Source organism: Ambystoma mexicanum, chromosome 3q (genome assembly GCF_040938575.1).
Source record: "Ambystoma mexicanum isolate Mex_15411 chromosome 3q, UKY_AmexF1_1, whole genome shotgun sequence".
NCBI classification, from domain to species: Eukaryota; Metazoa; Chordata; class Amphibia; order Caudata; family Ambystomatidae; genus Ambystoma; species Ambystoma mexicanum.
Genome location: NC_090926.1, coordinates 871,647,446 through 871,674,450, shown reverse-complemented (window position 1 = coordinate 871,674,450; position 27,005 = coordinate 871,647,446). Strand labels below are relative to the sequence as shown.

The 27,005-nt window shown below is 47.7% G+C and overlaps 1 protein-coding gene across 1 annotated transcript in view; it reads right to left on the bottom strand.

Moving 5' to 3' along the window:
• Nucleotides 1-10,851, bottom strand: part of RHBDL3 (rhomboid like 3) — a 1,128,603-nt gene extending 1,117,752 nt beyond the window's left edge. The window contains exon 1 of the mRNA XM_069654975.1: nucleotides 10,420-10,851. Coding sequence (XP_069511076.1) covers nucleotides 10,420-10,638 — 219 coding nt within the window. The 5' untranslated portion in view covers nucleotides 10,639-10,851. The remainder of the gene's footprint in view (nucleotides 1-10,419) is intronic.
• Nucleotides 10,852-27,005: the final 16,154 nt, after the last annotated feature.

Genomic DNA, 27,005 nt, shown 5'->3' with positions numbered 1-27,005 from the left:
CACTATGAGATTATATACACTAACCTAATCCTTACTGAAAATAATGGCGATAAGGCAATGTTTTACAGTAGAAATGCTGTAGTTATGCATCATGTAGCAACTCAAATATTTAGGAATGGAAATTCAGGACTCTAATAAAAAAAATAAAGTTAACACATACTGGTCTTTGTGAAACAGAATATAGTTAGCTTAATAGAAGTATCATTATGATTACTTCTGGTTTTCAATTATTTGAAAAAGAAAGAACTTTTATTGGCTACCACTCCCACCCAAGCCTTTGGAACCTTTAAGAGTCGAAGCGATGATTACTGCTACGCGCTCTCTCTTTCTATAAGTCCCTTGTAACTTGGTGAAAGAAGGATGAAGAGAACAAGAGGAATGCAGGGTGTGGTGTGTTTTCATTGATCAGGGTAATTTAAATCGGCAGCCATGCTACACAAGTCAATTTATTTAGCAAACCTACAGAATTGCATAGCAAATTGCTATGCAACACTGCTTATAGTATGCCCTACTCTGTAATTGCAAGGGAAGCAAAAACTAAAGAGTAATGAGCTTCAGTCAGCGTGCCGAGGTGGCACAGCCACATAAAATAGCGCAGCCCATTCTGCGACCTCAGCCTTTTCAATGTCATGACACTCCATCCTCTGATTCCCTCCCATCCTCACACACCACTTAGAGGAAGCTAGAAATCGAGAAGAACAAGGCACTCAGTTGGGTTGATGTCATCCACACATGTTCTTCTAAAATCGAGTAACATCGACCAGCCTGGACGTACAAAACATCATGGTCAGGCTTTCAGACCTGTGAGCACTCAGAAAGCTGCTCACCCACCAAGGGGTCAGTGTGCTTGATTTTGTTCAGGACCTGGCTAAATAAACATTGTAATGCCCATTTTTCCAAGCTTGTTGGAAAGAAATCGAAGGGCCCACATCTCCACCCAAGCAAACAAAAGTAGTGATGGGTGGAAAGTTTAGAATTCATCTTAACCTCTGCCATCGCTCTGGGCAACCCTCCAGACCATTGTTTCTCAGCCTGCCAAGCCATTACGCAAAGGGGAAACACCATAAGCAAATCATGCATGTCTCCTCCGCAAAGGCGCAGTCTAGCCCAAACTGCCAGGTCACATCCCTTCTGCACGAGACCACAAGCACCCTCCGGAACGTTTTGGCTTCATTGGGCCTCATCAGTGAGGCGTAGTTTGGGTCTCTAGGCCCAGCTTGCACAGGACCCACGTTTGGGCATACCCTTCCCATTGACTAAAGCAAAACAAAAGAGGTGATGTCTGGAAGGTTTACAATAATCTTAACCTCTGGCTTAGATCTGGGCAACCCTCGAAAACATTGTTCTTTAGCCTGCCAAAACATTACAGAAAGTGGAAAGACCATATGCAAATCAGGCTTGGTCCCACCTCAAAAGGGGCAGTCCAGCCCAAACTGCTTGGTCGCATTCCCTTCTTCATGAGACTACTAGTATCCCCAGGCATAGTTTAAGTGCTGAACATTCAGTCTGTGGTGTGGCTAGATGAGCAGTTAACACAATTACTATGGTAGTGGTGTTATAATAATAATAATTATTACTACTACTAGATTTGAGGTGTGGCCTGCAGGCACCGCTTGTTTTATGGATTTAAAGTTTTTGACGCATCCTAAAAGCCACGTTGCAGCGGCATCACAGCGCTACAAGATAAAGGGAACAAGGAGGATATCCAATAAGGAGGCCGCATTCTGGGAGGCGGGTCAGTGTGAAAGAGGCTGCAAGCGGAGAGACCCTCTTCCCCCTGATAGAGCTAGTGAGAGTGATGCATAAGCCTTGAGGAACAGACTTATTTATTGGCGTAAGTTACTCATACATTGGGCATAACTTACACCTGAAAACATTTATAAGGACATCAGATGCAATTTTCTGTGGTTCAGAAAATGTATGTAAATTGCATCTGATTCACAAAACAAAAGGCCCACTTGCACCCAGAAGTGGAATTTAGTGGTACACTACAAGTCAATCAGGAGAAAAAAGCCTGCAGAGAAATCATTCATACGCTATTTTCCACCACATTTTCCCGCCATCACACACCCGAACATTTACAAACACGTCCAATCACTTTCACTCCTCACATCGCAGAATCTACAGCTGTAATTTCAGTATGTTTACAAAGGTTACTAAGATGACTTCCAATGTTTGTGAATTCCAGTACAGTTACACTTTTGTGATCGTGTAGCTCATCCCATTTCAGAGACCTCATAGACAGTCTTTATTCCTCCCATCGGGGCGCTTAAAATGAGCTCTCTCTGCTCCTTCTAGGACCCCATTGATGTTTCCGCGTTTTCAGGCAACCGTCTCATGTGTGAAGAGGTTGAAGTCTGGGGAACAGGATCAGGTGTTGTAATGTCATGCAGCCACTAATGTCTGGAGGGTCCTAACAGGTAACCGTGCAACATTTGGTGCAGATTGATGGAACGGTGTGACGTTGTATAAGGAACAAACGAACAGATTTTCTGCTTTATCTATAGAGGGATTACAATGTCCTTTTATGAACTGCACATAACTAACCCTTTTGTAAGGTACGACTTTCTCATGGCATGCGTCTCACCTTTCTGTGTCATCCCTAAGGTTTTGAACTGGGAATGTTATTTTTAGGGAGTCAATGTAGGGATTTTAGGCGGCCAGTGTACAGTTGTCTTCTTGATGCCTCAGAAAGACATTGCGTTTAGCGGCATGGCCTGGGCTCTTTGAAGCCTTGACCATGTCTTTGTTGGCAACCCATAGTAGATGTTGTTGCAGACATCTGGTCATGATGCGACTATTGCGAGGGAGGACCAGTGCAGTTACTTTGAGGGGTGACGGTAGGAGGGGAAGGACCACAAGAGCAGGTGGCGATGATGGCAGTGCATGCACCTGGCAGTAGCATTCACTTAATGTGTTTGATGGCTAGTGACTGGCAAGCCCTAGATATATACCTGAGCTGCCAGAGTCGTGGTAGGTGCACAGAGTGCTGCCAGGTCAAAGACAGAGGTCAGGAAGATTCAAAGTCATTGAGTAGAATCTCCATGTGTTGAGCAAGTTCCATTATAGGCACTGTTGGGCCTGTAATAGACAGTTTTCAAAAGTGCACCAGAAGTTCAACTCTAAGTAGGTGTCGTCCATAACCGATGTTGTGAATATCAATGATGTGAAGGCTATGTAGAAGTTGAATAGGATTGGTGCTAGGAAACCAGGGACGATTCTTGTGGGAATGCACATGAGATTTTGGACAGTCTGGATCCTATCTTGGCTAGATAAGTACGGTTTGGCAGGAAGGATAAAAACCATTCCCCATTACACCAATCGATGTTACATTTTGTAGCATGGTTTCAAGTGCTGTGGACAGCTCCTACAGTTCCAGTACACATGTATCTCATTGGTCTCTTCAGTAGCGTAATCTAGAGAATTCTCCAGGGTCAGAAGCCAGATGGACATCACTAAGGACATTTTTTGGAGCACTAACCATATTTTCTTCTGACTTACTTACCGAGTATAATACTTTCTTGAAACCAAATGGGGAATTTAAATATAGGGAAAACGCCCTGTGGCTCGTATGAAGAAAAGATCCACCTGAATGAAGTTATGGGCACCTCTAAGGAACTTCCTGAACATGGCCACGATAAGATCTTCAGGTCTTTTGTGGGGGAAGGGAACTTCCTGATAAGATCTTCTGGTCTAATGTGTGCGAAGAGAACTTCCTGATAAGATCCTCTGGTCTAATGTGGGTGAAGAGAACTTCCTGATAAGATCTTCTGGTCTAATGTGGGTGAAGGGAACCTCCTGATAAGATCCTCTGGTCTAATGTGGGTGAAGGGAACTTCCTAATAAGATCTTCTGGTCAAATGTGGGTGAAGGGAACTTCCTAATAAGATCTTCTGGTCTAATGCGGGTGAAGGAAACCTCCTGATAAGATCTTCTGGTCTAATGTGGGTAAAGGGAACTTCCTGAACATTGGCACCACAAGATATTCTGGTCTAATGTCGGGTGAAGTTAGGAAACCGCCACAGGGTAATCCTCCATGAATTGCCACCCCTGGAGCCACCTGGGGTTCTTCATACTCAGAACTCTACCAGAGATTATCATTAGTTTGCATGTACTACCTTTAGCGATGTGCTTTAATCAGGAACTACCCTCAAACTATTTGTAGAATCCCTTCTCTGTCTTGTGTGTTGTTAATGATAATGTCCAAGTGTCACATTCTGCGGTTGGCAGAATTCCGCTGGTATTTCCATAGAAATAACACCAAACTTGGTTAGCGCTTGTACCGCTCACAATCTGTCAGATTCCGTCACATTACGATTTCAAGTAAGGTGGTGTTAAACCCCGAGTCGTGAGCTCCATGGGGAGTGCTTAGCCTTTTGTAACTAAATGGTTCCTGTGGCGAGCACTAATGTTTGTCACTGTCAGATTCTACCTTCTAACTTGAGCCCTTTGCTTTAGTGTTTACCCAGATTCTCTGACGGGAATAGAACAGAATTATGCAATTTTCGAACATGTCCCTATGAGGCGCAACAGTTTGATGCCTCGAAGATGAACGTTTGTCCAAAATGCATTGACTCGCCACCTCATTTGCTATTGAAAAAGAAATGTAAAGATATTAATATAAATCATCTTTCATGATAAAGAAGAAGCAAAGAGTTGTGTTCACTGCGTGACAATTAATAATTAATATATACACATTGTGGGTGTAGATTTCGTTCTACTGGGGTGCAACCAGTACCTTGGGAGGTTGCCTTGTTTTTTTGATTGCTTGCTGAGGATTTGCCATGGGTGGTAAATTCACCCGTGGTAAATCATCCATTGTTTCGAGCTGAAGCGGAGGAGAAACCTCCGGCTTTTCATCTGAGGTTTTTTCCGCCACTTTACCTTGATGTTTTGGAGTTTGGCAGTGCAGTTGGCGGTAACAGATTTACTGCTACTTTTTACCAGCATCGCCTAACATGTAATGAGGGCCTATGTCTCTTTTCTTGGCCTACGTCTGCTCCTTAGCCTTCAATACCTTTTGGTGGTTTTGCCTGTCCATTTACCTGATCTACTCCTCTATTAATGTATTATTATATATTATGGTAATCCCCCTTTTTTACTGCAGGAATCCCCACTGTACTTGGTTGGCAGCGCTGAGGCTTTTCTGCGTAATGTCTCCCTGACAGCTTTAGTTAGCAAATAGGTAATTGAAGTACAATACTATAAATGCAGTTTGTCATATTGCTTGATAGGCAAATCAACATAGAGTGTCCCTTATTATTCTGGAACACTTATTAGGCCTTGCAATATATTGTCTTGTAAAGCATTAATAACAATAATTTAAAACAAAAAGCATTGGCAATGGCAACAATTTTTGTGTCAGCATGAGATTGGCATTTACCAGGCACTGCCTTAATCTTTTTTTTTTACTGTTATATGGCTAAGGAAACTTAACCTTTAACAAATTTAAAGCAGCAAGATACATAAAACGGATAGTAGAAGGAAAAAATAATCAGATAAAAAGAAGAAAATATAAAAAGGAAAAACATAAAAATGTACACAAAAGGAAAGAGGAAATTAGAGTTAAAGTAGAAAAAGAAAAAAAAAGAGATAAAACATTACTCAGAAATTACATCCGTAAGCAAATCATCTATTATACAAAATCATCAGAATACAATGCAAATTCAAACATGTCATACAATGAATTATTATGAATCTTCAAGATTCAATGATTTTAAAAATGTAGTCACTGCAAGGACAGTACCACCTGCCAAACAAGTCAACCAAATTAATTCCTCATTTCCAACCTCAAAGCGTTCTGACATTTTTTAAAAATGGTTATCTCTGGAGCCACGCACAGCAGGACCAAACAACGTTAGGTGCTTTAAACATTCAAGCTGGTTCTCAACCTTACAAAACGGACAGACTGCCTGGTCCATCCTCAGCAAGCCATATCTCGCCAGGATTTGTTTAGTGTGGATCAGATTCAGGCGAAATCGCAAAAAAAGAGTCCTAAGAGACTTAGCCGGATATATTGCAAGATATGGACCTAGAGTTCCAGACCTCTTATGATCAAATTGAAGATGACTCAGCGACAGGTACGTGTGCATATGTTCAGTGGTTCCAATCCAATCACCAAGGAAGGGAGACTTCTTAACCTTGGTTGCATTCTCCATCAGATCACACCCAGAACAACCCATCACTGTTAAGATATTATAACAAAACTTGTGCATCTCAGACAGCCAAGTCCTCCCCTTGCCCTCAAGAAACACTTTAAGGTCAACAAACAGGGAGCCCTCCATTGGAGACATGATCTTACTTAAGAGGGACAAGCGTTTCCACTGGGATCTCGCCTTAAGGGATACCGATCCCAGCCCACATCTAATGGCACATATAGGGATGGAGTTAGGGCGATGTAAAATCCTCCTGCAGATGAATTCTTTGGGAATGGGGAGATAGTCCAAGGTAGATCGGGGATACACAAACATTCCACAAAGAATCTTAGGAACGATTTTCCCTTCATAATATTTAATCCATGGAAGAAGGGAGAATTTACCGTAACTTGAATCAATCCTTGATAGTGGATTAGATAGAGCCAATGCACGGCTCCTTAACCAATTTATGAGATTACCCATTGCTCCAGATGCGGCAGTAGTATTGATGAAAACACTTTACTGTCCGCATCCAGTATCGCCATTGGTCTATAGGTAAATGGGTTTGATCTCTCACCCTTTTTGAAAATTGGATCTATGAAGGCAGTAGACGAGGAGGGAGGAAAAGATTTGTACTAAGGATACTTTCAAAGAGGGTAGACAAGGACGATGCACATAGAGAACGTTGGACAGCTGATTAGGGCCGGGGCACAAGAACTCCTTATCCTTTTCATAACATCAAGCACCCTGTCATTGTCTAAATAAGATGTTTCCATAGTGTCTCCCCCCCCCCCCAAATTGGGGAAAAAATAGCAAACTCCCCAGGTGGTCAAGCAAACAGGTCAAGGACGTGGGATACCCAGTCAGACTCTGCTAAAGCATCAAGTTGGTTGCAATGCTGGGAGAATTTAAAATTATTTGTTAAACTCCAGAAGGTCCTGGTATATTTATTGACAAGAATTAAAAACATAACTTCGGCATCAGCCTGGTGCCTTTTAGCACGACTCTGCCTAAGCCAATTACGGTAGGTCTGTTGAAACGCCTTAATCGCACTATTCCTTTTAACCAATGATCGGTCACATTGCCTACTAAGCCACCTGATTGCCTTTCTCATATCTCGTTTTTTAGAGACAATTTCCAGATTATGGGCATGAGAGTGTTTTGGGATTTTTGCTTGTTTCCTAGCGTTCCCCAGACGTCCATTTGACTTAATTAAAACTCCAACAAAATCCTCCAAGATTCTCACTGAGAAGTAGTGTACAATAAATGTTTAAGTGAAGAATTCACTCTTGACGCCAAGGTGAAATTCCAGGAGATTTTATTTCCGGCCAGATTAGTCAGTAGATCACACAGGCCCAGATTATCGTTTTTCAAGCTCAGGCCAGAGTGGGCCACTAACATAGAACGGCCACTAAAGGAGTTGGGTGTAATTTTCAGGTTAGTACAGTTTGTATAAAGCCACCAATCCACAGAGATAGTTGATGGTAGAATACACATTCCCATTAGACCAAGTGGAGCGGTACGGAATGTCCCCCTGAACTGCACCATTTAGAACAAGCAGTCCTAACCCCTCTTGGGTACCTAGCCATGAACTGCCATTCTGAAGCTTGTTGGAAATCTCAACACCAAGTAGATCCTCAACATCACGGGACCTCACATGAATACAATCAGAGTTTAGATCCCCCTAGGAGAATAACATGACCACCCCTATATATTTCTCGCCATTCGTTAATAGATCCAAGTAGATACTCAAAGATTTCAATCAGCGTGAACATACCCTCATGCCAATACACATTAATAATTAGAATCTCAATAGTTGGACTTCCTTAGATTTGAACATGGATTATTAAAGCACCAAAGTAGGAGTCCATAGATGATTTTACAAGAAAGTCCTTCCCCGATTTAACAAGTGTTAAAAGGCCCCTAAACGGGCGACCCTTGTCGCCTTGCCTAGCGGCCTGGAAGATCACAACAAAACCATTGATCGAAGGAGGATTTTGCAACCAGGTTTCCTGAAGACAAACGAGCATGTGTAACCCGATTTGCATTCCTACTAGAGGATTATTAAACATATTCCAGAAAGAAAATGGAGAGTGATCGTGTTTCCTCTAATGTGGAGAGTGGAGATTATACCTTATCTGTGATTCGTCAGACTCAGCAGCCAGGACCCCTCACCACTTTCCTCAGAGGTCCTCATCTTATGCTGATGGGCTTGAATTTCTTCCCCTGGATTCTTTACTCTTTCATCCCCCTTAGTTACAACATCTAATGTCAACTTCTCAACATAGTGGGACAGATCAAAACCAAAAACCTAGAAAGACTGGCGTTTTTGCAAAACAAAATCATAAACCAATTTAGATTGAAAATGTATAACAGATCTATCAGTCCTAAGCATATTAATAAAGTAAACTGGCTGAAGATCGCTCGAAGAGATACCTGCCCAGCTGTGTACCTCAGAAAACAAGCAAAGTATGTTAGAGTGGTTACGAGTCAAAGAGCCGTTGTCTGGATGAACGCATTCCAGCAGAAGCCTAAATGAGTGTACCGGGTTTGTAAGTTCCTGATCAGGACCCTTAACATGCTTAAGGAAGGACAGTACTGTTCTTGGGCCCAAATGTCAAGGATCAGGTGACATAGCCCCACCAAAATGTGATCTTGTGTTAAAGTTCTCCAAGCGTTCCTCCCACTGTCCAACTGAACCAAACGTATTATCCTGAACAGACTTCCGAGAGTTGTCAACATCCATTGCCAATACTGCCATGTTGATCGTTACAGAAGGCACGACATTTAGGCTACTCTGGCCCCTACGCTGGATCAAGGGAGCTGCCAAAACTGTATCAGTTACCCAAGCCAACTGTTTGATCACCCTCACTTTAGTGGGGATTACATCCGGAGTGGTCAGGTCAACAACAAAATCCACATCCTGCTGAACAACGCTCAAAGTGTCACTCTTATTATGAGCCAATACAGCAGGCACTGTTGGTTGCTTAAAACAATCTCAGAAATCGCTGTGAAGCTGAGTTTGCCATCTTCATAACTGGCTGATTTTTTTATTGTCGTCCTAGTAAACCCCTCTTATCCTGTGCTTTCACGGGTGGCCTGTGGCCTCCCCCTGGAGCCCTTAGGGATAACGCAGATGGAGAATTCGAGCTCACCACCCCCACCTTAGGGGGACGCTCGTTCATACAAGGAGCATCAGAAGTAATGGAAGACCATGGCAGTACAGGGCAACCAGCCAAATCAGCTATAATTAAACTAGACCCCAGAGCTTCATCAGCTGGATCTAAAAAAGAAGCCAAACAGAAGAGTTTTTTTCCATCAGTGACCAGTTGAGGCAACTTTAATTAAAGTCCCTTGGACATAAGGTCCAGTCGCCCTGCCCCTTGAAACTCCAACCTCGGATCACAAGACCCCAGACAAGGTATTTTAGGTGGTGAAGTAGCTAAATGAGGAGCCTCTATGGAGGTAGGTTTTAAAAGAGTCTGGTTGAATAGAAATTCCTTAGCAGTCACATACAGCTTATTATTATAAAACTTAGAAAGTAGATATTCCAATAGTAGGGTATTCACCCTTGCCTCCGCTTTAAGGCCCTCATGGAGAGAGAGAGAGACAAGGATACATAACACCTGGTTAATCTCAACTATTGACTGCGCCACCTGAACTTGCCCCTCATTTAGCGTCTTAGTCGAGGCAGCAGGAAAGTGACGGAATGGCACAGCTGGAGACATAGAACCGATGGAGGATAAGGATGAATCAAAACTTGAACATACAGTTTCCCCAAGTCCGGCGGAGAATAGAGAATAACTGTGTGAGGTGGAGTCAGCCGTCTGGTCAAAAGAACGACCCACCGGTCATACGCCATCTGAGGGCCAGAGGTTCTACGTGAAATTTCAGCTTCTTGAAGGGCGCACTTAAAAAAGACAGATTTATTTGGGTCGATTTTGTGCGGCCCTCAAAAAGCCGTAATAACATTAAATCGTGGGGCTTCATCCCCCGAACCCGCTTTTCTCTTTGTTCCTGCCCCTCTACTGTCTCCTCTTGCCCCAAGCATACTAACTCAATCCCACCTCAGTCTAGGGAGGATAGCTCAGGGGCAACGTGCTTGCCTTGGAAGCAAGATGACAAAGTAACAGGTTCGATCCCTGGGTCCGCGCTTAGAAACCTCTGGGTATTAAGCACATTATAAATAACCAATCATATCACACCACAAACATGCAACGAGTTACATTTTCCCCCTGCGCGCGCGCGCGCGCACACACACACACACACACACACAGTCACTCACCTCTGACTCCGACTCCCGTGACTCCTCCTCTGTGTCCGCCATGCCTGTCAGCCTCTGTCCACACCCGTGTGCATCGCAGGGGCTGACCGTTTGATTTAGAAGGACCGCTCGGAGTGGTGTCCGAGCGGTCTTTCTAAATCGGTACCGTGCCAGATTGAGGTAACGGAGCTGAGACCAACCCATTAGCAGTTTTTGCCATCGCCATAGCACTTCCAGCATGTTTACACAAGTCCTGGCAGCCTGTATGAGAGCACATCGAGGCCCCCGACCCGTTGTGGGCTTTTACCACAGCCCGATTCACAATTGGAAGAAAAGCTGCAATTTTCCTCTGAGATTTAACAGAGCAGATTCTCGTTGCCGCAGTACTAAGACGACGGCTTGATTCCACTACACCGAGCATTACAGAGCTGCGCGCTTCAGTGGTAGTTCCCAGCTCAGTGCATGTTGGGGGGGGGGGGGGTGCCACGTAGCGGACACTGCCCACCATTTAAGACGCAGGAGAGGCGGAATGTGACGTCTCAGGCAAAGGGGGAAGCGGGAGAATAGTTGCCGCCAAGAGGTCCTCATCAGAGATGTGCACATGGTCCGTCATTGTGTAGTTCCCAGACTTGCCACTTCGCAAATCCTGCATGTACGATTAATAGTAAACTAATAACTCGCCCTTAAGTGCATTGCATTTCACCTTTCCAAATGTTCAGGGACAAAAGGGTAAGAGCTTATCAAGTAACGCAGATGACAAGCGAGTACCACAACACGTTGGCCGGACTTCCTAGACAGCAACCTGTCCAAGCTCCGCTGCGATGAATTATTGTTATCTCGGTTAGCGCACCTCCTTTCACGATAACAACTGCGAGTACAAGAACCAAGACCTCCAATTTGCACCTCCCGCGCTGCACCCGCCGAACTGACACTTGTACGACACTTGCGCAAGGTGCGTGTCAGTCAGTATTAGTAGGCACCAGTGAAATTGTGGGCGGGGTAACAGCTCCAGGTGGAGAGAAAGTGTTTATCCGGCACTCGTTCCCAAAAAGAAGTGTCTGACGAACTGACAAACACTTGTAAGACACTTGCACAGGCAATGCCTTAATGGTATTAACTGGTTATTAATGGTAGAAGCAGCAAAATGTGGCAAGTACCTGGGCATATAATAGCAGTGCCTGACAAATGTCTCACTAATTCACAAACCAAAACTGTTGGTTTAGCCAATGCTTGTTTTTAACCGGTCTTCAGTGAAAGACCTACTGCTGCTGGAGTCACACTTTGTAAAGATTGTTTTATTTTCACCACTAGCACATTCAGAGCTTCAATTAGGTCATTAACTCTCAGATGACTGCCTTGAAATAACACTAGTGGGCATTTTGACCACACCATTTGATGTTGGTGCTTGATAAAGCTAGCTCAAAGAGATCGCAGTAGGGTGTGTTTTGGCCAGGGATGGGCACGAAGTGGGTAGGAATGGCTATAGGGATTAGGATGCCCATGGGCAGTCAATGGGTGGGTAAGTAACCAAAGAACATCTACAAGCTTTGTGTCCCGCCTCACACTTGTAGGTGGCCTCCTAATAGCCCAAAAAAAGATATTATTAACAGCTTGAGCCCCCACTAGATGTCAGCCACCTGCAAGAATGCCCTGCGACAGAGATGGACAGAAGAGCAGAATCAGTGGGGTGCCCCAGAGCCAGAAAGTTGGTGGTAGGATTCGAAGGGTGGGGTTTCGTCAGTTGGGAAGCTCGGTGAGGGGTGCTTTGCCGGGATCACATAGATCCTCCGATTATCAGTGTTATTGGGTATTGATGGCGCCATTGGCCTCTTTCCTGTGCAGACCCAGTCCCCATGCACAGCACAGCAGTGCACCGTGGAGATGTGCAATTTCTGACAGGAGGTGTTGGCCTTAATGCGTGGTTTGTGTCACTCTGAATGTAACATTTTCTGAGATTTGCCACGCTGACTAATCTCACACCTGCTCCTGATATCATATTGTCTCAGCTTTCAAATATCAGGATTAGATTGGCTGAAAAATGAATCCCTCGGGAGAATCCTGGCAAGAACAGCCTGGCAGAACTGACAAAAATAGCTGTGAAAACTGCAGAAATATCGCGTCTTTGGAGACACATTTACTAGCGTGAAAAGGGAAGGATGGGTCTTGAAAGTTAGCATCGTTAGATCCACAATTAGAAGAGTGTGTCGCCTTGAAGTAGTACTGGAACATGAGGTGGGAACTTTTCACTGAGACACCCACCCGGAAGTAACAGCGAAGTCAGCTTCCATGCTCCGTTTCAATTCATTAACGCATGTTTTGTGTTACAGGTTATTTATTGTTTATTTATGAGGTGCTTACTACAAAACAATTGCTTCAAGGTGCTCCCCAAGAGATGGGGAATAAAGTGCCAGCAGAACGGAACCTGTGAGCATCTTATGTTATGTAATGTAATTTGTCACTTGTATAGCACCTTTATCCCATAGGTATGACCTCAAAGCGCAGTAGGTGAACGCCCTGGGGGGACTGTATTCCAGTGGTCTTCAAAATTATTTGGCCTGGGCCCACCCCGAGCAAAATTTGGGCAGGCCGCCCCCCCCTAAAATGCCAAACGGACACTATGTACAAATGGCTATGAACTATTGTGCACCATCGAGGCGTGGCTAACTGGCCATGGAATAGGACGTGCTGCGTGAGGAGCTCCTGATGATCAGAGATAAGCGCCTGAGAAGCAGGCCAAAATACAGAGACTACTTGCAACCAATCGAATTGGTCACACTATATAGATGTGTAGACGTGTAGGTACCCTAACATATGGTGCATCCAAGTTCAATGTAGGACTGGACTTATCTCCCAGATGAGACTTAAGCTGTTATCCGTAATAACTAGGTACTCACAATAGGCACTATATAAAATTCTATATGTTCAATTGAATCATCTTCAAACCCTAGATTGGCATGATGTACCCTTAATATATGGGGTATTAATGTTCGATGTAGGAATAGACTTGCCTCCCAAGACGATACTTAAAAGTAAGAAGGTTTGCGGGTGTTATCCCCAGGCCCGCCCTGTCGTAGAAATTCAGAGGGACTACTTCTCCCAGCATGCACCTGGAGGAGATAACACTCCTCGGGGTGTGATATCGGACTAGATCCATATGTAATAAGTTTGGAGAGAGACCATAATTAATGGAGCACACACTCCAGCTTAGGACTGTTTTCACTTTAAATTAAAATGGCATAAGAACACGCACAAACTTGCCATAGATAATTAGGTCCTCACCACTAAAACATGGCCGACAGCTTTCATAGCACGGAAACAGAAGTAGGACCAAATACCACTACCATGGTAACATCTTATATACAAATAACATGGAATGGCGTCCGCCATCTTAGGAACCCGACGCATGATGCAGTAATATTGAACATGTCAGGTAAGCCCTAGGGGTCTGCTAAGCCCACACAATAACGCACCAATCAACAAAGGGTCCGCGTTCAAAAAGTCAGTTGATATCTTCACCCGCATAAGCTCTTTATCGTTAATGCACACAATGATAAAATGTGATTTTACTTGGGTAACAACATGAAGACCGTTCAAATCGCACTGCCGTGCGGAAACGCTACAGTGGAATGGGAGCCAGTTTAGATATCTTGAAGGGAAACCAATGTTAATGTCAGGCGAAATACGTACTTGAGGAAATTGTACACACGAATGCATGTTTGAATAGAACAATAATGTATGAATACAGCGCAGTGACTCGGATGTTTCACTTCGGTTCCTTTAGAAAACGTTTGGAGTCTGATGGGACTCAGCCACCAATCACGTTATTTGTAGCGGTCAAAACAGTGGATGGGTAAGCTAGATTTACCCATTTGGGATCTTTCCAATAAGCTAATCAATGCAACTCCGTGATTTCGACTATTGACTCAAATATTCCCATTTCTCTTTTTTTTCTTATATTTTCAACTACCCCTCACTCCCACCTCCACACTCCTCCAAATGATTTTTCGACTTCTGACTGGTATGTGTCAACTACTTTGGTTTGGTTTACAAATGGGTCTATGCATTTAATCCATGTTGCTTATGTTTATAAATGAATGTCTCAATTTGTCATGTATTTTTATTTTTTGTTTTGGGGAATTTGCGAAACATATGAATTCAATATGCTTTGTGCTCCTCTGTAATTGTAACGTTTATGATTTTCTATTTGCTAAATTTCCAATTTTATGTTGTATCATTAATACTTAGTAAACAGACATTGCCCTGATCTGAGGAAGGCACTAGGAGTGTGCCGAAACACGTGTTATCAATAAGGGCCATCAATAAATTTATTATTTTTATGACTAAGTGTCCAAAACTTTGAAATACATTTGTGGCACAATTAAGAGGTGTGTGCAGCCCCCGAGTTCTTTTTACAATCGGAGTGGGGGAACTCTTTGTCTCCGGTTCTCCTGTACACACCATTGCGACACCACTGAATTTGGTGCATAGATCTTAAGTCGCGGAGGTCTAAGAGTGATTTACCCCCAAAAGTTCCCTACAACAAATTATAATTCAAAATTATATGGCCTGGGCCCACCCCGAGCAAAATTTGGGCAGGCCGCCCCCCCCTAAAATGCCAAATGGACACTATGTACAAATGGCTATGAACTATTGTGCACCATCGAGGCGTGGCTAACTGGCCATGGAATAGGACGTGCTGCGTGAGGAGCTCCTGATGATCCGACTCTATTTTTGCCAAATTTACCTACTGAAACTGCAACAAGCGCCTAGAACTTTGAGGATCAGGTGTCGGAAGCTGCAAGATAAGTGAAGCTCGCTGGAGAAGCTCATAGTCCCCGAGAATCGTGAGATATACATGGTTTTGTCGGTGCGATTGTGGAGCTGCTTCGACACCAAGATGGCGGCTAACAAAGGAAAGGCCTCCGAGGAGAAACGAAACTGATTCCCCGGACCTGCGGGACACGGCTGCGGTAAATTGCCTGGAGAAGCAGCACAATTGGGTGATGTGGCAGAGTGGTTGAATCCATGAAAGCACCTGACCTGACATACACGAATGGAGCCTCGGCGATCGGACCGCAAGAGGAGATGACATTGGATGCTTGGGTGACGAGGCCTATGGAAGTTGCATGGGGAGTGGAAGGCCATAGCCCATCCGCAAGACAATCCGAAGTGCCATCTCGAATGTGCGTTTGGCGATCTGAAAGCCTGACCATTGTCGGACCGAGGACGGTGCGACAGCAGCACTAAAGCAGAGGCGCATAGGAGCAGCGAGAAGCGCCATGTCGGCGAAAGGTTTGAGAGTTAAGACCAAGCAACCCACGATGGAGACTTTCACGAGAACGCAACGGATCCCCTCAACATCAGTACAGAGCGTGATTGAGACCCCCGTGGAGGATGCCCCCGAAGGGGATAAGCACCAGATCCTAGAACAGGGGTGCACAACTGATTTTTACAGAGGGCCGAAAGTACCTTACATGAGGGCTATAGTGGGCCGAAAAGTAAAAGTGGGCGGGACGGTAGGCGGGACATGTCAGGAGGCTTTTTCAACCCCCAATTTGTATTAAACACATGGAAAAAGATATGTTTTTGAGGGGTAGCGATTTTTATTGCATTTCAAACTTACATTTTGTACTACACATTTTCCATTGCTATCATTTATTTCGATTTAGTTATTGTATATCGTCTGTTTAATTAAATTATATATATTTTATTGACCCTTGATTGGACATTCCGTTATTTTGGACTGCTATAGTTTGCTGTTTGGGTTACCCAAGAGGAGTATGGCCTTCGTTGAGTCAGGTTTCCTCAAAAAAGCAAAGGATGTACATCTCCTAACTGTGCCTGTTTTAGCTTTATTATTGAGTTCACTCTTGGAGTGCAACACTATGCCCCATGGCTCCCATCCTCAACCAAACACTATGCCCCATGGCCCCCTCACCCCCAACCAAACACTATGCCCCATGGCTCCCATCCCCAACCAAACACTATGCCCCATGGCCCCCTCACCCCCAACCAAACACTATGCCCCATGGCCCCCTCACCCTCAACCAAACACTATGCCCCATGGGCCCCTCACCCCCAACCAAACACTATGCCCCATAGCCCCCATCCCCAACCAAACACTATGCCCCATGACCCCCTCACCCCCCTAACCCCCAACCAAACACTATGCCCCATGGCTCCCACCTCCAACCAAACACTATGCCCCCTGTCCCTCACCCCCAACCAAACACTATGCCCCATGGCTCCCATCCCCAACCAAACACTATGCCCCATGGCCCCCTCACCCCCAACCAAACACTATGCCCCATGGCCCCCTCACCCCCAACCAAACACTATGCCCCATGGCCCCCACCCCCAACCAAACACTATGCCCCCTGTCCCTCACCCCCAACCAAACACTATGCCCCACGGCCCCCACCCCCAACCAAACACTATGCCCCCTGTCCCTCACCCCCAACCAAACACTATGCCCCACGGCCCCCACCCCCAACCAAACACTATGCCCCATGGGCCCCTCACCCCCAACCAAACACTATGCCCCATGGCCCCCACCCCCAACCAAACACTATGCCCCCTGTCCCTCACCCCCAACCAAACACTATGCCCCACGGCCCCCACCCCCAACAAAACTCTATGCCCCTGTCCCTCACCCCCCTCAAGCAAACACTATGTCCCCTGTCCCTCACCCCCAAGCAAACACTATGCCCCATGGCCCCCTCACCCCCAAGCAAACACTATGCCCCATGGCCCCCTCACCCCCCTAACCCCCAACCAAACACTATGCCCCATGGCTCCCACCTCCAACCAAACACTATGCCCCCTGTCCCTCACCCCCCAAGCAAACACTATGCCCCATGGCCCCCTCACCCCCAACCAAACACTATGCCCCATGGGCCCCTCACCCCCATCCAAACACTATGGCCCATGGCCCCCACCCCCAACCAAACACTATGCCCCCTGTCCCTCACCCCCCCAAGCAAACACTATGCCCCCTGTCCCTCACCCCCAACCAAACACTATGTCCCATGGCTCCCATCCTCAACCAAACACTATGCCCCATGGCCCCCTCACCCCCAACCAAACACTATGCCCCATGGCTCCCATCCCCAACCAAACACTATGCCCCATGGCCCCCTCACCCCCAACCAAACACTATGCCCCATGGCCCCCTCACCCTCAACCAAACACTATGCCCCATGGGCCCCTCACCCCCAACCAAACACTATGCCCCATGGCCCCCATCCCCAACCAAACACTATGCCCCATGACCCCCTCACCTCCCTAACCCCCAACCAAACACTATGCCCCATGGCTCCCACCTCCAACCAAACACTATGCCCCCTGTCCCTCACCCCCAACCAAACACTATGCCCCATGGCTCCCATCCCCAACCAAACACTATGCCCCATGGCCCCCTCACCCCCAACCAAACACTATGCCCCATGGCCCCCTCACCCCCAACCAAACACTATGCCCCATGGCCCCCACCCCCAACCAAACACTATGCCCCCTGTCCCTCACCCCCAACCAAACACTATGCCCCACGGCCCCCACCCCCAACCAAACACTATGCCCCCTGTCCCTCACCCCCAACCAAACACTATGCCCCACGGCCCCCACCCCCAACCAAACACTATGCCCCATGGGCCCCTCACCCCCAACCAAACACTATGCCCCATGGCCCCCACCCCCAACCAAACACTATGCCCCCTGTCCCTCACCCCCAACCAAACACTATGCCCCACGGCCCCCACCCCCAACAAAACACTATGCCCCTGTCCCTCACCCCCCTCAAGCAAACACTATGTCCCCTGTCCCTCACCCCCAAGCAAACACTATGCCCCATGGCCCCCTCACCCCCAAGCAAACACTATGCCCCATGGCCCCCTCACCCCCCGAACCCCCAACCAAACACTATGCCCCATGGCTCCCACCTCCAACCAAACACTATGCCCCCTGTCCCTCACCCCCCAAGCAAACACTATGCCCCATGGCCCCCTCACCCCCAACCAAACACTATGCCCCATGGGCCCCTCACCCCCATCCAAACACTATGGCCCATGGCCCCCACCCCCAACCAAACACTATGCCCCCTGTCCCTCACCCCCCCAAGCAAACACTATGCCCCCTGTCCCTCACCCCCAACCAAACACTATGTCCCATGGCCCCCTCACCCCCAAGCAAACACTATGCCCCATGCCCCCCTCACACCCCTAACCCCCAACCAAACACTATGCCCCATGGCTCCCACCTCCAACCAAACACTATGCCCCCTGTCCCTCACCCCCCAAGCAAACACTATGCCCCATGGCCCCCTCACCCCCAACCAAACACTATGCCCCATGGCTCCCACCCCCAACCAAACACTATGCCCCATGGCTCCCTCACCCTCAACCAAACACTATGCCCCATGGCCCCCTCACCCCCAACCAAACACTATGCCCCAAACACACTCAAACATGCACCCATACAGACCTGAACCCCCCACCCCCCAACTCAGCACACACACTCTCAAACATGCACCCATACAGACCCGAACCCCCCACCCCCCAACTCAGCACACACACAAACATGCACCCATACAGACCCAAACCCCCCACCCCCCAACTCAGCACACACACAAACATGCACCCATACAGACCCGAACCCCCCCACCCCCCCAACTCAGCACTCACACAAACATGCACCCATACAGACCCGAACTCCAAACCCACCCCAACTCCAAACCCCCACCCTCAACTCAGCACACACACTCAAGCATGCACCCATACAGACCCGAACCCCCCACCCCCCAACTCAGCACACACTCAAACATGCACCCATACAGACCCGAACCCCCAACCCCAAATCAGCACACACACAAACATGCACCCATACAGACCCGAACCCCCCACCTCCACAACTCCAAACCCCCACCCCCAACTCAGCACACACACACTCAAGCATGCACCCATACAGACCCGAACCCCCCACCCCCCCAACTCAGCACACACACAAACATGCACCCATACAGACCCGAACCCCCCACCCCCCAACTCCAAACCCCCAACTCAGCACACACACTCAAGCATGCACCCATACAGACCCGAACCCCCCACCCCCCCAACTCAGCACACACACAAACATGCACCCATACAGACCCGAACCCCCCACCCTCCCAAATCAGCACACACACAAACATGCACGCATACAGACCCGAACCCCCCACCCCCCCCAACTCAGCACACACACAAACATGCACCCATACAGACCCGAACCCCCAACTCAGCACACACACAAACATGCACCGACACAGACCCGAACCCCCACCCCAACTCAGCACAGAAAAAACATTCAAATCAAAACATTCATACACATCTGACACACATCCGACACCCCCCCACCCCTGCATCTCAACATACACACAAAATACATTCAAATACAAACATTCACACCCCCCCGCATCTCAACATACACACAAAATACATTCAAACACAAACATTCATACACATCCGACACACCCCCCCACCCCTGCATCTCAACATACACTCAAAATACATTCAAACACAAACATTCATACACATCCGACACACCCCCCCACCCCCGCATCTCAACATACACACAAAATACATTCAAATACAAACATTCACACCCCCCGCATCTCAACATACACACAAAATACATTCAAACACAAACATTCATACACATCCGACACACCCCCCCACCCCCGCATCTCAACATACACTCAAAATACATTCAAACACAAACATTCATACACATCCGACACACACCCCCACCCCCGCATCTCAACATACACTCAAAATACATTCAAACACAAACATTCATACACATCCGACACACCCCCCACCTCAACATACACACAAAATACATCTGACACACCGCCCCACCCCCGCATCTCAACATACACACAAAATACATTCAAACACAAACATTCATACACACCACCTTCCCCCCATACACACACAAACATAAAGCAAAACAAACCCGACACACAAACACAAACAGACCACTTACCGGAGACGTGCTGGAAGGCAGGCAGGTAAGCTGGAAGTCGCTGGAATCGCACTACGGCTGGCATGGTCCAGGGCTGAAATGCCTTCCGGCATCAAGCCTTATGGACCACGCCAGCCGTAGTGCTGGCCCTCCATTGGGGCAGCACACAGGCATTACGTGGCTCATGGGAGCGACGTGATGCGTGTGTGTGCTGAGCCAATGAGGGCCAGTGTTTTCACCGGCCCGGAAATCAACAAAGACTTTCCTAATGGAGGGCGGCCGCGCGGGCCGCCCTCCATTAGGAAAGTCTTTGTGCCTCGCGGGCCGGTCAAAAGGGCATGGTGGGCCGCAACTGGCCCGCGGGCCGTATGTTGTGCACCCATGTCCTAGAAGCTATAACGGGGCTAAGCGCTAAATGGGACTTGGCAATGGCGGATCTACGCACAGTTCTGGAGAATAAGATCGATGCTGTAGGCACAGAACTCACCTTGCCTTGTTAAGATGTTAGGGCACTTGCAGAAAGGACCAGCGGTTTGGAAAGTGGGGTGAAGATTAATACCGATGTTAGCACGAGCAATGCGAAGGAGATTGATGTCTTAAAACAACAGGTCGCTAACTTGGAAAATCGTGTGGAAGAGGCGGAAGGAAGGGCGAGGAGAAACAACATTCGCGTGGTTGGCCTTCCGGAGGGAGAAGAAGGCCAAGATCCCACAAACTATGTTGAAAACATGATCCTGCTAGGGATCGGAGCTGGTAATCTCTCGCAGGGATTCACGGTGGAGAGGGCGCACCGCGCCCTGATGAGGAAACCCCGGCCGGGGGCCCCACCAAGACCGATCATCGCGAAGATCCTAAATTACAGAGATAGAGAGAAGATCCTCGAATACTTTCGTAAGGGCGGCACGATAGAGAGAGCATCCACCAACATCACAGCGTATCCGGACTACACGATGCTGGTACAGAGGCAGAGGTACAGCTATGTAGCCGTCAAAAGGAGGCTGAGGGCAGCAGGAATCAGATATATGCTTCTGTACCCGGCACGATTGAAAGTGCTACATATGAACAAAGCGCTCTTTTTCGATACCCCTGAGGATGTTGTCGCATGGCTGGACCTGCAGGGCTGCCCGGAACAAGAAGCGGATCGGGATCGGCAGGATCATACCAAATGAAGATTCAGTAAGGAAAAGGACCCTGATTGCATGGAGAAGCTGTGACTAATTGAACTTTGCACACGATTCGGACTGGAATATAGTGAGTGTAACTGTAACTGGTAACAGTTTGGCAATTGAATGTGTAATGTTTTTTTGAGAGGAGCAACAGAACGCGGACGTCCTACCCCAATAGACTATTAGTTTCAGCGGCCATTAGGGCGGCTATATCCTACTGAGCCCTGAGTAGAAGCTTGCGCTCGGCAGGGCTAGATGTGGGGATGCCTGAGATCCAGGAATTGAGCTGGGCAACTGTTGGGGAGGGTATTGTTGGGGGAGGGGTGGGTGGGCAGAAAGTTGGGGGATGGGGAGTTGAGTGCGTGTGTGGTTATGGGGAGTTTAAGTTTTGTTTCGAGTCTATTTGGGAGAACCAGCTTGCGGCACGTGCGGTGCATGAAGGGACGTAATAGATGGAGGATCGGGTGGGTGCTTATTAACGACCTATGGGGGACCTCAGGATAATAACGTGGAACGTCAGGGGCCTTAACAGCTACCTGAAAAGAAACAAGATCATGAGGTATCTGAAAAGGCAGAAAATAGGCATTGCATTACTACAAGAAACGTATTTGACGCGGGAGAAGTTGGACCCAGTTAAGAGAAAGTGGAAAGGGACCGTAGTGGGCTCGCCATACTCTGCATATGCCCGGGGGGTGCTAATCTGGGTGGCACCGCATGTCCCGTTCAAATTGACACAAGAGGTGGTTGACATGGATGGAAGGATGGCTATATTGCGAGGGCAGGGAGGTATGCATAGTAAACACGTACGCCCCCAACCAAAACACAGCAGCATATTTCAAAGCCCTGTGTGCCAATCTTAGTGTGTGTATAGGGGGGGCGCAGTGATCTGGGGCGGGGACTTCAATTGTGTGTTGGATCCGGCGGTGGACAGGTCAGATGACAGGGTGAATAAGCCTAGCCCAGCGGCGAGAGCGTTGCGGATGCTGCTAACAGATTTTGGTTTTACAGATGCGTGGAGGATGAAACATCCCACTGAGAGGCAATACTCACACTATTCGGCCCCGCACCAACTGCACACTAGGCTCGATTACGTCTTTGTCACAGCAGATGTGATGGCCGAGATTACTCAAACCGAATACAAGGCCAGGGTCCTCTTGGATCATTCGCCCCTGATCCTCGGTTGGCAATTTTGCCCCCCCGAGGGCGAAAATCCCTACATGGCGCCTCCGAGCGGAGGCGCTCAAAGATCCAATCTTTAGAGAAGATATGAGGGAGGAGATTACTAACTTTTTTGCGGAAAATACTGGAAGTGTTGACTCTGCAGGCACACTATGGGAAGCTTTTAAGGTGGTGATGCGGGGGGCGGCCATTGCTAAGTCAAGAGGGTTACAGGGTGGGGTCTTGGCTGACCTACAGAGGGCGGAAACTGAGCTAGGAACAACGTTGCAGAGCGAAGAGGTAGACACGGAGCTGGTACTCCAACTACAGCAACAATGTGCAGGGCACTGGGAAAGACTCTGCAATCTTAATTATAAGAAATATGTCGAGAGGCAGCACGCAGGGGGAGACAAGACAGGCCGCCTTTTGGCCTGGCTATACAAAAGCGAGACCCCTAAGTCTCCGATTAGGACAATTATTAGGGAGCACGGAGAAGAGGTGGCAACGCAAGAGGGGGTTAACAAAGAATTTGTGGAATATTACAAAGTGCTGTATGGAGATGATGAGATAGGCGACCAGCGCACGATAAACGAAACGTTAGAAGACATAGGGCTGCCCAAGATAAGCGACGAAGAGAGGGAGGAGTTAGAAGAGCCAATCACGTTGGAGGAATTAGAAGAGGTAGTAAAGAAGCTGCCCACTTGTAAGGCCCCAGGGGCAGATGGGTTCCCCCAAATTTTATAAAGTATACAAGGAGGAAATCCTCCCCCCAATGCTGGACATGTTGAATGAAGCGTTTGAGATAGGACGGTTGCCTGAGTCACTTAGAGAGGTGATTATAATACCGCTGCCCAAGCCCAATAAACCGGAGCACAGATGTGGTTCCGACAGGCCCCTGTCGATGCTCAATCAAGACAGCAAGATTCTCACAGCGGTTCTTGCGAAGCGATTGCGGAAAGTGATTGGCAGACTCATACATCCTGATCAGACGGGTTATGTCCCGAACAGGAACATTACACACAACCATAGGCGACTTCATCGGGTGGTCGAATGGGGTGTCAAAAACGAGGGTGAGATGGCAATAGTGTCTCTAGTTGCAGTCAAGGCTTTTGACTCAGTAAAATGGTCATGGTTATTGGCTGCTTTGGAAGGGCATGGAATGGGGCCATGCTATATCAGGTGGGCCAAGATGTTGTATAGTGAGCCGCTTTCCAGGGTCCGAACTGGAGCGGTGATATCCGAAAGATGGCAACTTGGCAGAGGCACCAGACAAGGGTGCCCCTGGTCCCCGATGCTTTACATCCTGGCCCTGGAGCCTTTGGCAATATGCCTTAGGGCACAGTATGAGACGATTGGCATTGAGGTGGGAGGGGAGCGACACTTGATATCCTTGTACGCGGACGATCTGTTGCTGTACTTGCAATACCCAGAAGAAAACCTCTTATACATACTTGAAGTGATGGAAAGGTATGCAGAGTTGTCGGGCATCTCGGTGAACCCCCAAAAGTCTGTCATATTCCCACTAGGTAGCTATAAGGGGATCCCTGCAGAAGGTCTACCGGTGCTACAGGTGCCGTGGGCAACGCGCTCTTTTCGCTATTTGGGCATAGATATATATCACACGGCGCAGGATGAACACAGACACAATACGGAAGTAGCCGTTGAGAAAATCAGAAACAGCATGCAGTTCTGGGCAAGATTGCCCTTGGCGATGATGGGGTGGGGGGCTATGCTCAAGATGGTAGTTCTGCCCAGGCTTTTGCATTACTTTAGCAATATCCCACACATGATACCCAAGAAGTTTTTTAGTAAATTGAACAGCATGTGTAGGGATTTCTTGTGGCACGGTACCCGAAATAGAGTGGCGTTCTGGAAACTGCAGAACTTTTATGAAAAAGGAGGTATCAGACTGCCCCATTTTGAGGTTTATTATTTGACGGGACAGTTGCAATATGTGGCTAAGTGGCTCTCTGACGAAGTGACCCCTGAGCACAGGGTGCTTGGGCAGGACTGTGCCCCGTTTTATTTGAAAGAAATGATCTGGCTGTCCGAAACTGACATGAGGGGCGCCCTGCGATGTTGAAGCTGGGGCGGAAAATTTGGCGTAGGGCTTGTCGCCTAATGGAGGTCCCATACCCGTGCCTCCCGCAGGTACCGTTGGTTGCTTTAACAGGAGGGGATGATCAGCTAAGGGCTATTGTTAGGAACTAGTGGGAATCGGTGGGGCTGGCAACGCTAGACGATGTTTGGCAGGAGGGATCCATTAAGGAGTTTATAGAACTCAACGAAGAGGCGGGGCTACACACGGGGCAATATGTCACATACATTAGATTGGTGCGAATGATTAAGAGCACCTGGCCAGAAACAGTTCTGATAGAAGAACCAGATGCAGTTTTGGAAGCAATGTATGATATGTCTGAAGGGGGTCATGAGATCTCGAGACTGTACGAGATGGTGATGGCTAAGGTGGGTAAAGATTTGACGCATCTGAGACTGGACTGGGAGATGGAAGTGGGGGCCCCGATGGAGGATGGAATGTGGGAGCGTGCCATGGGCTACCACAAAAAAGTATCTAGAAATGCCAGATTAAAACAAATTCAGCTGTATGTAACGCATAAGGCATACATGACCCCCTTGAGGATATCTAAGTTCCGAAACGCTGGCATACAAGTGTGTCCCAAATGTAACCTGGAAAACGCTGACATGACACATATGTTTTGGTCGTGCCCGATTATTAGATGCTACTGGAGTGATGTGGCGCAGAAACTGACCGATAAAGGGGTTACTCTTGTTATAGACACTTCTTGGGCCTGCTTACTGGGCGGGTTCCCTAGGCCACGGAAACTCAAACATATTGAGAAACTAAGAAATCTGGCGTATGTGCTTGCGAAACGTAGGATCGCCATGGGGTGGAAGAAATGCCACAAGCCTAAGGAGGATGTATGGTGGAAGGACCTACAGAAATGGGCGGAGGCTGAAACGGTGGCATGGCAAGATGCGAGTAGCCGGGCTGACGAGGGGGAGGTGGGCACCCTATTGGCCTGGAAAATGCTAATAACAGAATTGTTTGAAGTAACATCAAACCCAAAAGACTCCGAAGAGGACAAAACTCGGCCGCATGTGCCAAACACTGAAAGAGATGGACAAATAGGCTCACGGGGGGAGGGTGGGATAATGGGAGCAGTGACTATGATCACTTGATGTGCAATTGAACCATTATGATTATGCTGCTTGTTTGGTTTTCATTGTTTTTTGTTTGTATAAAATCAATAAAAGAAATTAAAAAAAAAAAACTATTGTGCACCATCACTGCACCCTACTCCCAGTATAGTCCCATGGCTCCCCCACCTGATCCCATCACAGTCACTGGGCACCCTCATCCCACTGCTACCCAGTCCCTGGGCTCTCCCCACCCCATCACAGACCCTGGGCAGTCTCCACCCTGCTCCCGCCACTATCCCAGGGCTCCCGCCGATGCTGCTCCCACCACAGTCTCTGGGCTCCCCCCACCCCATTCCCAACACAGTCCGAGGGCCAGTGGTAGCTGGTGATTTTTTTAAGTGGAGGGGCATAAACATTTCCCACAAAAATGCCACAGTGACCGAGCGCAGCAAGGGAGCCCGAACCAATAAATAGGGGTTCGTGGGGGGTTTTCCACCCATGAATTTATTTTAAATAATGGGTAAAATGTTGCATTTTACATCATACTTTAAAAATAAAATGGGTAAAAAGCCAAACAGTTTGCAATTGGCGCTGGGGGGCCAAGGAGGAAAGCACGGTATTTTTGACTGGACATCTATGATAGACATGCAGTAAAAAAAATACCATCCCTGTCCCCTGAGCTCCACAGCGCCTCAGAAGGAGAGCTGATTTTGGCAGGTGGGTAGGGGGATTTTGCAACAAAGGCATTTTTAAAATGCCTTTCTTGTACAACCCTCCTTCCCCCTCTACCCCCCACTCGTCAAAATCAGCTCAACAGACCAAAACAAACACACACACCACACATTCACACAGCAATCACTCTATTATTCATACGAGCACCCATCACCATACACTCACTCATTACACAAGCATACACGCATCCATACACATATTTAAATAAAAAATAAATGAACATAAACGTGCCTTCTGCAGGGGCCTGCACATGGCTGCTGAAACGCCCCACTCCAGGATGCTCTGTCCGTATATGTGAGGAGACGCAGGAGCTCCCCCTCGCACATACAGACATTCAGTGCCCCAGCCAGCATTTCCAATGAGCTATGCAAGGCTGGCGAAGCAAAACGCCCC